The sequence below is a fragment of the Microtus ochrogaster genome, chromosome 6 (assembly GCF_000317375.1).
Source record: "Microtus ochrogaster isolate Prairie Vole_2 chromosome 6, MicOch1.0, whole genome shotgun sequence".
NCBI classification, from domain to species: Eukaryota; Metazoa; Chordata; class Mammalia; order Rodentia; family Cricetidae; genus Microtus; species Microtus ochrogaster.
Window position 1 is genome coordinate 59699619 of NC_022013.1, and position 12975 is coordinate 59712593.

General features: G+C 44.0%; 1 protein-coding gene across 1 annotated transcript in view; it reads right to left on the bottom strand.

Moving 5' to 3' along the window:
* Positions 1–12975, bottom strand: part of Vstm4 (V-set and transmembrane domain containing 4) — a 76578-nt gene that overhangs the window by 17822 nt on the left and 45781 nt on the right. The window contains exons 5-6 of the mRNA XM_005348672.3: positions 4661–4767; positions 3301–3362 (exon numbers count right to left, since the gene is read on the bottom strand). Of these exons, the coding sequence (XP_005348729.3) occupies positions 3301–3362; positions 4661–4767 (169 nt within the window). The remainder of the gene's footprint in view (positions 1–3300; positions 3363–4660; positions 4768–12975) is intronic.

Genomic DNA, 12975 nt, shown 5'->3' on the forward strand with positions numbered 1-12975 from the left:
CAACATCAGAGGCCAGGAAGAACCAGTGCGAACCGGGCCTCATTCCCAGCTAGCAGAATTTGGAAATAGAGTGTCACATTTGATATTGTTTAAATAAGCCAAGGGGAGCGTAGTTTTGATCTCTTGGTTTTAAAAGGCCTCTCCCTAGCTTGCTTTCTTGTTCCTTCACCATTTACAGAATCAACAACAAAACTTTCCAATCACCATTCATCTCTAACATATGCATTTCTTGAAAATGGTCATGTTGTCTTAGAAACATTAAAAACATAACCCAACCTCCTAGTCACCTGAGTGCTACAAACACTGAGATTAATACATGTCACTTGGCTGACACTATAGTGAAGACAAGTGACAGGAAACACCTAGCAAAGAAGCTGGTATACAGTAGGTGATCAGTCTAGAAGAGAAGCTGGCATACAGTAGGTGGTCAATAAGTGGGTGGAGGTTCTTGGGCCTTCTTCTCAATGGAGAGGGTAGGTGAGTTTCTAGAAAGGACTGTGAGGTACTGAGCGTAGGACCCAGCCAAGATGTACCCTTTTACAGTGTGTGTGTGTGTGTGTGTGTGTGTGTGTGTGTGTGTGTGTGTGTGCATGTGTGCATTTTTAAGTTATTATCTAAATTATCCATTAGGGCCTATATAAATCAACAAGTAGCTATTGACTTAAGTTTGAGCTACCATCAAGACTTATTGATCTGAGAAATAATATCGACCAAATTGAGACTGAGGTCAATGCTAGCGTCCTGGGGCAATAAATCTTAATATGCATTCAAGTCTGCAGATACTAGACCTGGTAATTTGACTCTAAAATATTGGCCAGACAGTCCTGGTTGAGGTCAGTTCTTTTTTTTTTTCCTGTGATTTGTTATTTGTGGAAACTGGTATCAAAATTAACTCGACTATAAAAATTTGATATAAATTTAAATTTTTTTTTACATTTTAAATGATCGAAAGATAATTTTGTATTTAAAAATTTGTTAGTAAGCCGGGCGATGGTGGTGCACGCCTTTAATCCCAGCACTCGGGAGGCAGAGGCAGGCAGATCTCTGTGAGTTCGTGACCAGCCTGGTCTACAGAGCTAGTTCCAGGACAGGCTTCAAAGCCACAGAGAAACCCTGTCTCAAAAAACAAAACAAAACAAAAAAAAAAACCCATACACTAAAACAAAATAAATTAAATAAAACAAACACACACACAGAAACATTTAGTTGAAATACTTCGTGAAAAACTTTGAAATAAGTTTTATTTTAAATTTCCTATGCCCAGTCCCCATCCACAGAAGTCTATCAGTTCATACAGACACACAGACAAAGGGGTCAGCAATGATCCCTTGTGCTGGGACTGCAGTCAGTATTTTAAGTGCTGTTAAAACCAATCCTCTGATAAATCACAAAAATAACAACCACTTAAGACAGCATTTTGTAGCCATACACGGCACAACCAGGTTTTTGTTTAATGGATAAAGGAGAAGGGCCCAGCAGGCCATAGACTAAGGGAAGGTTTTGATTCAAGACTGGTGACTGTCTCCCAGCTGATTGGGGGACCCCCCCCCACCATCACTTCCCTTAAATGGAGTATCCTCACAGACAAAACTGGCAGATGCGGGAGAAGTCTTGCTGTGAAAACTAAATCTGGTGACATGTAGAAAGGAAAAGGACATGCATGAATTTTTGTATGCACACCATTGGATGTCCAGCAAAGAACACAGAGAGAGCTCTGCTGTCATGGACATTGGAATAGCTTGACAATCTTTTTTCTTTCACACACACACAGCTGCTTAACAATGTTAGCAAAAAAAAAAAAAAAAACCACACAGATGATCCAACACTAATAACACCACAGAAATGTCCACGTGTACCTTGGCATCAAAGGAACCAGCAGATGAAAAGTGAGGAAAGGGGCCTCTCTTTCTTACAGACCTCTAAGTGACCAAGATAGACAGGCTGAGGGAAGTAGAAAACGGTCATTGAAAATGGCACTGCAGAAAATCCCTCGGACAAAGGCCAGGCTGAATGTGACCCAAGTGAGCCAGGCCTGACGCGGCTCTCTAAAACAATTTGTAACCAGGTCCACAAATTCTGATTTCTTCTCCTCTGAAAGACTGCCCCTAAGTTCTTCTGCCTGCTCTGAGTGTTAGCTGGACACTGGGACTGGCTTCTCACAGAGAGGTGGCCAGACAGGAGAAAACAGTGAGGAACCTGGCAGGCACGGCCTTCGCCATGGTTTGAAATGGATGTCGCATCTTAAGGACACGCTGCTGCCCCTCCCCCACCATCAGTTTCAGTTACAGGCAGTTAACCTCCCTTTGAAAATCTTAAAGGGAAAATTCCAGGATTGAATAATTCATAAGTTCTTAAATAACCATTTTAAATAAATCTTATTATAACATGTTATAATCACTGCATGTTAGAATTGGCCACTATTACTCCACTGTGTCTAACTTAGAAACTAAACATTATCAGGGTTTATGTGTGAAGAAAACGGAGCATGCGTTTGCAGGGTTTGGCACAGTCTATGGTTTTCAGGCATCTACTGTGGGGTGCTGGAATGTATCCAAAATGGACAACCAGTGGAAGTGGTGGATAGACATCATACTGAGGATAATACCTTAGAGCAGTGGTTCTCGGCCTTCCTAATGCTGAGACCCTTTAACACAGTTCCTCGGGCTGCGGTGACCCCCAACCACAAAATTATTTTTGTTGCTACTTCATAACTGTAGTTTTGCTACCATTATGAGTTGTAATGTAAACATATAGCCTGTAGGATATCCGATATGTAACCCCTGTGAAAAGGTCATTTGACCTCCCCAAAGGGGTCATGACCCACAGTTGAGAACCAGTGCCTTACAACAATTCACCCCAGGTATGTAAGTCGTTAACAGTAGTGGGCGAAGGACACACAAAAGTCTAATACCTCAGAGATGACTCCTCAGTCTAAAGTTATTGCACTATAAAAAGGGTTTAGCCTGTTTTTCTGGAAAGACCCTAGCAGATTCTTCAGATCAGGTAAATTGATGCAAAAAGGTCCGCTTTCTGTTTTATACCCTTCTGTATGTGCCATGTTCGCTCTTGCTTTTGAAAGGTAACATTTATAGAGGAAGACAATTCCATTTGGATTTTCTTGGAAGATCACTCAGAGAAGCAATTAAGCTGGAGAAAAACTGACTCAAAATCTGATCTGAGAAGAGAGTGTGCCTTTGGGAACAGAGGGAACAGAGTTTTTAACATATTTAGAGCCCAGAGAGGTACTTTGGACTGTTTCTTGGGTTAGAGGGAGCAGAGCGACAGAGAACAGTTACTCACCAGGGCGACTTTCCTCTGTGGTTTCAGCAGCTTTGGTTTGTGGAAAGTGGTGACTATTGGAGCTGTGGAAGGATACCAAGTGTTAGCTTGAAACTCCTCCAAGGTCCCTAATGCCCACCTTCCATGACCATCACAGGCACCCTGTGTACAGACTGACAGAGCCTTCCTACCCCCAAGAAGACCTCAAGCTTCTGGAGCAGGTATCCTTGGGTACCCCTAACTGGAAGAGAATTATCCCCTCATCTTTAGACACGGCACTGCCTAACTTGGACTAGGTCATGACAGTCCTGTACAGGCCTCTGCCACCTGGACAGAAGTCAAAGGTGTGGGAGACAACCAGGAGCCCTTGGTGAATGCTGAGGCAGGACTTTCCCCTTGGTTTCGCTGATCTCCCCCTGACCCCAAGGACGACAGCTGACTCTCAACAGTCCTGTGACTTCATCAAGGAGGAGTCCCTCCTTGATGTCCCAGTTTAGTAGAAGCACACAGAGGCTGTTCCTCAACTAGTCCTGACAGCCATGCCTTGAACTTGGAGTTGAAAGCCCAGTTCCATGACTTAGTTTCCCAAGTGCAATTTGTATCTTTGGTCACTAGCGCAGTATCTACCCCGCAGTGACTGACACAAGAGAATGGCGTGAGTCCCAGCTGAAGTGACCTGCGCCCCTTCCCACCCAAGGCCTTACACCTCCCAACCTTTCCTTCTAGCTACGTCTCTTCTGGCTTCTTCCACAGGGTTCAGTGGGATATCAGCAGAACCCAGGAAAGAGATAAAATGCACTTAAAGTTAAAGTTTTCTCTTATAGCCATATTCAAATTTGCTGATGCCTAAGCATCTAGATAGGGCAGTCTAAGTATCTAAACAGGGTCTGTCCACAGACAGTCTTGGTCCTTGTAAGAGCCACACCTTTCTTTCCTCTAAGAAACCCCTTTCTTGCTCATTCCTTTTGCTCTAAATAAAAAGAGCAACTATAGAATAACCTATCACAGAAAGAGCATTTCGTCAGCAGAATACGTCAGAAATGGAGTGCATACATCTTCAAAACGTCAGAGGTGTTCTTTCCCTTCAAGAGCCAAGAAGATGTTGCCAGGCCCTACCTCACCTCACAGTAAATTCAGTATGGGCTTTCCTGTGCATATTGAGTTACCATGATGCTACCATGGTCAAACCTACATTTCCCTGCTTCCCACCTCATCACTATGTCTAGAATCTAGGTGGGGCTGTTTGTACTATCGTGGCATTGAATGACAAGTCCTCCATCCATCTGCGATTCCTCTGCCCTGACGCCACATTTGACTCCAGGCCCACCCCTGCATCAATCAAGGTGGTTTTCACATGAGAAACTGCAGGTCCTGTTCTTACCTTTGGCAGGGACTGCAGGTGGGACGTCTGCCTTCTCCTTCTGCCTCTTGCCCTTCTGTGGCTGCAGTGGGACCAAGCTGGTCACACTGGTGACAGTCTCCCCTGAGCTGCAGAAAAAAAAAAATGGGCTCAGATGAAGCCAACGTCTATTCATTACTGAAAACCAGAATGGAAAAGGAACTAGCGTTGCTCAGAAGCTCTTGAAGGCTCCCTGTGGAAGTGTTCAAGGAAGGGCCACCTCACAATTAGACAGGAAATGCTTGACATTGTCTCCAGAGATGTCAACAAGTCTCCACTCTCTCTTGGTCAAGATAAAGATGATGAGGTGAGATGGTTTGAGACTTCTGATGGGCTGCTCAAAATTCAAATTCTCTAGACGAGCCAGCTTGCTCTCATTATTTAGGGATGTATAAACTGATGGCTTATATATACTTTAATCGGGCACAGTGTAGCCAGCTACTTACTCCATGATTGGCTACTAACGACATCACCAAAAATATACATGTACTCGAACTAGCTCCCCTAGAGCCAACATTCTTTGGCCATGTCTTTGGGTTCCATAATCCCCAAACCAAATGCCTCTCAACCCAATAAGAAGGGACTCATGGAGCTGCACCTTCAGGGTCCTCCATCAGTACAAAGGGTTTGCTTCTATGGCTACTTAAGTATCTCTTTCTTTCTAGGTACTGTCCATGATAAAATGGTGTGATGGGAATGACAAACCTCATATTAAAGAAAGTCAAAGCCTATGGGAGCTGTTAATAAACAGTGAATGTGGGAGCTAAAGCTGTTCTCGACTCTTACCTAATTCTCTCATCTTGCTGCTACTGAACACAGTATAAGGAAGAAAGAGTTTATTCTGGCTCACGGTTTGAGGCCCAGTTCACTGTGGCAGGGAAGTCATGGCAGCATCCGTATGAGGCAGCTGGGCACATACTCAGGAAGCAGAGAGAGATAAATGCTGATGTTCAGCTTATATTCTCTATTTATTTAGTCAAAGGCGTTAATTAGCCCAAGGGATGGTGGTACCACATTTAAGGTGTACTTTCCACCTCAGTTAAATCTCTCTGAAAAGACCCCCATTGATGTGCCAGAGGTGTATCCCTGTTGATTCTGAATCCCCTCTAGTTGACAATGAAGGCTAGTCATCTCAGCCTTCCTAATGTACTGAGGTCCACAGGCTTCTCTGAATGACCATCAGTCTTGTTTCAAAATTTCTATTGGCTCCAGCAACTTACAAGGAAGCTCCCCGTAGAATCCTTCGTGCCCAGGCACAGGGCCAGCTTAGTAGATATGGTTCCCAAGAAAGTTTATCATTCTAGGCCATGAAAAATCTCTGAAGTGGGCAAGACCATGATCAATCATCAAAATGAACAGTCAGGAGAGGGGTTCATTTGTGTCCCAAAGGAGAACCCCACATGTGTAAACATGACAAACTTGTCATAAGAGAGTAGAAAGAGAAGGAACTTTCTTTCTCTGCGTGCCAGAATGGCAAGAATCAAGTCTGAGTAAGCACTCTTGACAAGCGTGCAGAGTTCACGGAGTACAGACCTTCCCTGGTGGAAAGAAACTTGGCAACATCTATCAAAACGACAGAACCTTGGACTCTTTGACATTGTAGTCTCACTTCTGAAAATTCCTTGTGTGAATGTCACTGTGTCCACATGAAATGATGTGCGGATAAGACTCCAGCATTATAGCACTGCAAAATTCCAGCCGTCATCGGGAGAGCCCAATGGTCACCAACTGATTGGTTAAGTAGACTATGGTTTTGGTTGGTTGGTTGGTTGGTTGGTTGGTTGGTTGGTTGGTTGGTTGGTTTTTTGAAACAGGGTTTCTTTGTGTAGCCTGGTCTTGGAACTCACTCTGTAGACCAGACTGGCCTCAAACTCATAGAGATCTGCCTGCCTCTGCCTCCCAAGTAGATCAAAGGCGTGTACTACCACCTCCCAACAAGTATGTTATTCTTATGCTGGTTGTCTATGGCTGGAAGCAGGGATAAAACAGTGATGAAGTAAGATGAATTTTTGAGAGAAAAATTCCTAGTGTTAGACACATCTCTAAGGGAAAATCTACTACGAAACACTCCACACTCCAAAACAAAAAACAAAACAAAAAAAAAAACACATAGGGGAAATGAGATATAAGCTAGGATAAACTTACCTGTGTATAAGGAAACCTTACAAATAAATAGTCAAGGGTCTTGAGAATAGGGATGCTGGGGAAACCACACAGACAGGAGACAGGATAGAGGACTACAGCTGGATACACTTACAATTATACATAAGTAAGTGTAGACATATAGTTACAGGCTATTGTAATGATGGTCCTAAATATTTAGAAACAAATCGAGACTTGCTCGTGAAGTGTGGGAAAAAGTCTAACGATGTGTTTCCGCTGAGATTCCCCAAGGATGACTTATTTTTTTTTTTTTTTGGGAACAGGCTAAGTGGTCATAACTGTAGTGGCCCACTGTGTAAATTCACAAACAGCTAAAAGGAACGGGAGTTTACAAAACTCTGGCTGCCAAGAGCAAACAAGGGATTGTTTAAACAGACAAACACACAGAGCTTGGTTCTGCAGCCTTTTAAATGCTTGACATGTTTATTAATTTTCTTTTCAAACAGAAATAGGCAGGTTTGTGGATTAAATGGTAATTGTAGGCATTGACAGGAAAGGAAATAAGCCTGTCATGACCAAAACGTGACCTTTGTAAACAGCTCCATAGCTCTTTCTCCTTAAAAAAAAATGAGTATTTTTAGAGCAGTGTTGGTTTCACAGAAGACTTGAGAAGGGACAGAGATTTTTCCCAGCATTCCCAGTCTCTGCAACAGGGAAGCCTGTAGAGCATCCTCAGGAGCACCCACAGTCTACAGGTCGTGTCAAGGGTCACTTTCCTGTGTCCTGTGGGTTGGGACGAATATACAGTAACATGTACGCAACATTATATAGAGGGTTTTGCAGTCCTAAGAGTCCTCTGTGCTTTGCCTGTCCACACCCATCAGGCCCCAGAAACCGTCCATCTTTGCTTTGACTGGCTCCATAGTTTTGCTGGTTCCAGGACATTGTAGGGCTGTGAACACACCGTATTAGCCTATTCAGACCAGCTCTTTTCACGTTGGTAATAGGCTTTTTTTCTCCATGCTTTTTCCTGGTTTGGTGGCTCATTACTTTATAATGTATATAATTATATATGTAATAAAAATATAATTTCTTTATAATATTCCATTTTATGGTTGTCACTCAATTTTCTCATCTATTCACCTAAAAAACAATTGTTTCTCAGTTTGAGGAATTACTAGTAAAGCCTCTATAAACAAGTCTTTATATGCGTAAAACATTTAAAACTATATTTTATAAATTTTTAATAATTACATTAAATTTGTAATACGATACTTTCTTTTTATTTAATCTATATTTTTCAAATTTTCAGATTTTCCTATTATTCTAATGAGAAGATAAGCTATAGTTTACAAACTCACTCTCAAACGTATGAACCACTGATTCATTTTCTAATATATTTGTGCAGAATGTTTTCCCACTTTGAGGTTTAAACCTGAAAATTGGAATTACTCTGTCAGAGAGGACCATCTTCCAGGCTATTTCATACCTGTTTTCAAAGCAATTTCCAGATTTGCTAGTTAGTTTATGGCTGTCCTGGCAGTGGAGAACTGCACCGTGTCACTGTCCGTACCACCGAGTGTTTCGGTTAACTTCGTGCAGAACATGTGGCCTCCTTTGCCACATTTCCTGGATTGTCACAGGATGGCCATGGCCTGTGTCTGTCTCCACAGTGCCTCATACTTATTACTTTAGGCCTTAGACTTTTCATATTGATTTACATAGATCTCTTCCACCAAGCTAGCACATTGACTGCAGTTTTTCCCAATGTCCCTTTAAACCTAGACTTTTATTAAATGCAGTTTTCCCCCCCTTTCTGCTAAAATCTTTTGATATTCTTTCTTTTGTACCTATGAATTCGGATAGTCTTCTCCAGGGCACCTCACACACTAGAGAATTCAATGTTTCCACTTTCTCTCCTTTTAACTTAATTCTTCAGCTCTTTCATGCACAGCGGAAGTTTCTGGAACATCATTTCTATGAGCATATGCCACTATGCCCAGGGGTTTTAGAAAGCTGGAAAAGATCGGTCTTGTCATCACCATTTTCCTCCAAACCAGCAGGGCTGCGTCCAACTAAATTTAGTTCTAATTCATAGTTCAACAAGACTTCAAGTATACAGTGAGTCATCGTGGTGACATGCGGTCTACGGTTGTCCCTCCGAGTCCCATTTCTCCCACTGAGCCAAGACCCCACCTTGTGATTAACTTACAAGAAAAGTTATGCTGCATTTTGAATTGGAACAGGGCTACAGTCGGGCTCTGACACAGGAGAGTTCTGCTGGTGGCAGTCAAATCGAGAGAGAGGGGAAAACAGGCCTGGAAAGTACTTGAGTTAGAGGGCAGTGCCGTCAGAGAGAAGTGCTGTTTGTGGGGAGCTTGTTAAATGGGACTGCTTTTCTGGCTCCAGCATGGTGAGGCAGGCGGCGGCACACGTGGTATGGGTCTCTTGAAAGAGGGGCCACTTCCTGAAGTCTCCGGTCCACGAGAACACAGAATCTCTGCTCCAGAACTAGCAGAAGCTGGTTTTAGTGAACAGACGATGGAAATGGGGTAGAAGATGACAATGACCCTGCAGAGGTGACTATGGCTAAGTCACTCATTTCCATGGGCCTCTACTCCTCAATCTGTTGGATGGGTGACTAGCCCTTGCTAGCTATCTCTTGGGGCCAATATGATGTCAGATGGAATAGCATGCATAAATAAGATGGGGCATTGTATCCGTTGATTCTCTGGCTGTGTCAGAAGCAATGTGAGAGAGGGAAGAATTGCTCTGGCTCAAGGAGCAGAACAGTACACCCCAAAGTGCGGCAGGAAGCAGAGAGGGGAGATGGCTGCCTCAGTTTCTCCAGCTCCCTTTTATTCAGTCCAGTCCCCCAGCCCATGGGATGGTGCCATACACACCCACAGCTACTCTTCCTTCCTCAGATAATCCTTTCTAGAAGCTCCATTATGGACACATCCAGAGATGTCAATAATCTCCCAGCTGATTCTAAATTTGATGAAGTTGACACGTAAGAAGCTACCACAGGCACTCAAGGGCTGCATAACTCAAACACGTGTCCAGCGTATGCGAACGATGTGGACATTTCACAGCGTCTCATTGGAAATATGGTGTTGACACTAGGGGACGTCCCAGTGCCCATGGTTCAGCCCTGAGGGAAGAACCGCAAGTTTCAACTTGAACACTGACCAGGAACTTTTCTGCCCAGCATAGTGTACCAGGCTCTGCTCTGACAACAGGTCTCCCACACGGTGCTATTCAGTCAGGTACAATGTAGGGCAGACCAGGCAGGTAGTAAGGGAGGAAGACAGACTCCCTGAGTCTGCATTGTCTCCTCAAGATGCCAACAAAGCATGTGACCCGGGTTATGCAGGGCTTTGAACAAATTCTTAGGAAACTTTTTGTTTCCTTTTCAGAAAGCAAAGTTAGTAGTAATTGCTGTGTTTGTGCCTATTCGGTGCAGGCCACTGTGGAAAGGGTACCTGTTATCTCTAGCCTTCTCGGTAAGAAACTAGACCTTATGAAGGCCCAGGCCCTTCCGGAGGAAGGGATGTGGGATTCAGTCCAGGTTGGTCTGTCTCACTAACCCTGAAGCAAGAATCTTGCGACCAGCCTGAACAAAAAGGAACTAGAAAACTAAGACTTTAGAAAGATTGCCAATTGAGCTCGATTAGAACAGTTGCTCTGGGATTAAGCCAGTTTCTTAAAGAGATGGTACCAGAAGGTGGCATTAACATCCTAGTACATTCTATGTTTGTACTCAATTGAGTATAGTTGCTTAACCTCCTTCTCTCATCAAAAGAGGGTGGGTCAACAAAGCGCTGGAGTCTTGAGGGCTGGGAACTGTGCCTGGTGCCCAAGACCAAAGACTTTTTGGCGTAGGAGTGGGCAGAGGACAGCATGTTCCTAAAAATCGTCTGTAATGAATGATGTCAGCTACCCAGTAGTGTACATGGCGGGCTAGATGTGGAAACTCTGTGTCTGCTTCATAGCTGGGAGCATTTGGGACAACAGAGAGGAAGGGGGAAAAAACTCTACCGTACACCAAGTCAGTTCCCCCAGAGAACATAATTACAGCGAAGCCTTCTACACTCAACCACAGACTTGTTAACTAAATCTTGATCCACCGCATAGGTCCGTCCAGAGTGTCCTGGCAACCAAGTGATCATCCTGATACCAGGCTCTGTGAAGCAGGCTGGCAGTGAGAGTTGAGAAGCTGCATCCATGGAGCCACACTGCAGACGTCTGGTGTTCCCCTTGGCTCAAGGCCATCTTCTTGTAGTACCCTACCACTGGGGGCTCATGCTCCTTGAGGTCTGTCATTTCTGTCCTTCATTGGATGAGCAGTGTTTGTCATCACTGGGTAGAGATGTATGTCACATGCTACATGGAGATATATTATGGTCTGAAATAAGACAGCCGGAGACCAAAGATCTGAACACAGAGAGCCCTTAGCAATTGGGGCTCAAGGAGCCATGCTGCCTAGGTCCTCCCAGCATCCTTCTCAGTATCCTGAGTGCTTCTTACTCTACATCATTGTGGAAGGGCTTTTAACTGATCTGTCCTTCCACCAGAAATGTTCATGTCCTCCATTTCTCAGTTCTGGCAAGGCAAGTGCCCAACTTGCAATATGAGAAGGACCTATCTGTTCCTTTCTAACGGGCTCTCTGGTCACCTCCCCAAGATACTACAGATACTACATGCACCATGCCCATGAAATCTGTATTGTAGGATCTTAAAGACTTGCTGGTTTCTATAGTGACAGTGGCAGCTCTCTGTCACCATTAGAACAATAAATAAATGTTAGTAACCACAGGCACTTCCCTCCCCAATGTCAGTTACCATAGAAAAAAATTCAAGAGCTCATACAAATGGGGTGAATTTCTAGATGTCTCCCACTAGGCTCCAGGGCCCTCAACTGCCATCAAAATACTCAAGGCCAGTTGATATTGCCTGCCAGGGGCTACCTAGTGATTATATAACTTCCCTTTTAAGGTAGGTAAATAGTGCCACCTTCCATGTTCCTATACCATGACAATTACTAAACAAGTAATACACACCTAGCATCTTAGCTGCGTCCATTACATGACAATCACTTAGCAATTGTCACCCACGACTGTCTTACAGAATCTGTGTCCTAACTGTACGTAGTATGGAATCTGTTCTCAGTGCCTGAGTTGAGAACAAGAAAAGCTGCGTTCTGTAAGTGTTAAGTGGCAGCCAGTACCACTCGTTTTTGTGGCTGCTGCCCTTCTATGATCTTTTTGTGTGCATATTCTGAGCAATAGAAGAAAAGCTGCTCCTTTATGGAATGGCTCCCAAAGAATTTCCTCACGCACAGCTTCCCCATGGCCATTCGCAAGTGGGTTGCATCACCCCAGTTGATGGTTAGCCCTACGACAAAGTGGTCCTGGGCCGCTGGGTCATCTTCTTCTCTCTCAGCCCTTCCACCACCAGCTCACAGACGCTGCAGCAGAGGCTTCGTCAGACCAATATTTAGTTTGATCTTAAAACTCCTGAGTGCTAACTTATAAGATTTCAGAGTCTAAAACTGCATCTTGTCCTTCACTGAGATCCTGGCGTGTCACTATTGATGAAGTCCCTTGCTTCCATTGTCATGAGATGCTTTGTAAAAAAATCTCTAAAAAAGGGGGCTGGAGAGATGGCTCAGAGTTTAAGAGTACTAGCTGCTCTTCCAGAGGTTGTGGGCTCAATTCCCAGCAACCATACGATGGCTCACAACTATCTATAATGAGACCTGATGCCCTCTTCTGGCATGCAGGCATAATGGAAGCAGAATTTTATATACATAATAAACAAATAAATCTACCTTTAAAAAAAATCTCTGATGGTTCAGAGAAGTTTGGAAAAGGCATTAAAAGAAGCTCAGAAATCACCTTGGATTGTGCCTCTAACACATCCTACAAATTAGATGCAACCCCAACCCCAGTTTGTCCAAGAGGCAGTGTGCGCCACGCACTTGAAGAAAGGCTGAGTCAGAAAACATGTTGCTATGTTCAGCGAGTCCGGTTTTATCCCAGGCTTTTTCAGACCCAGGCCAGCTGGCCTTGGTGAGTTCCCGATAGAACAACCCATTGTCTCAATGTGTGGGTGCACCCCTTGCGGTCCTGAGTTCCTTGCTCGTGCTCTCTCTCCTTCTGCTCCTGATTTGGACCTTGAGATTTCTGTCC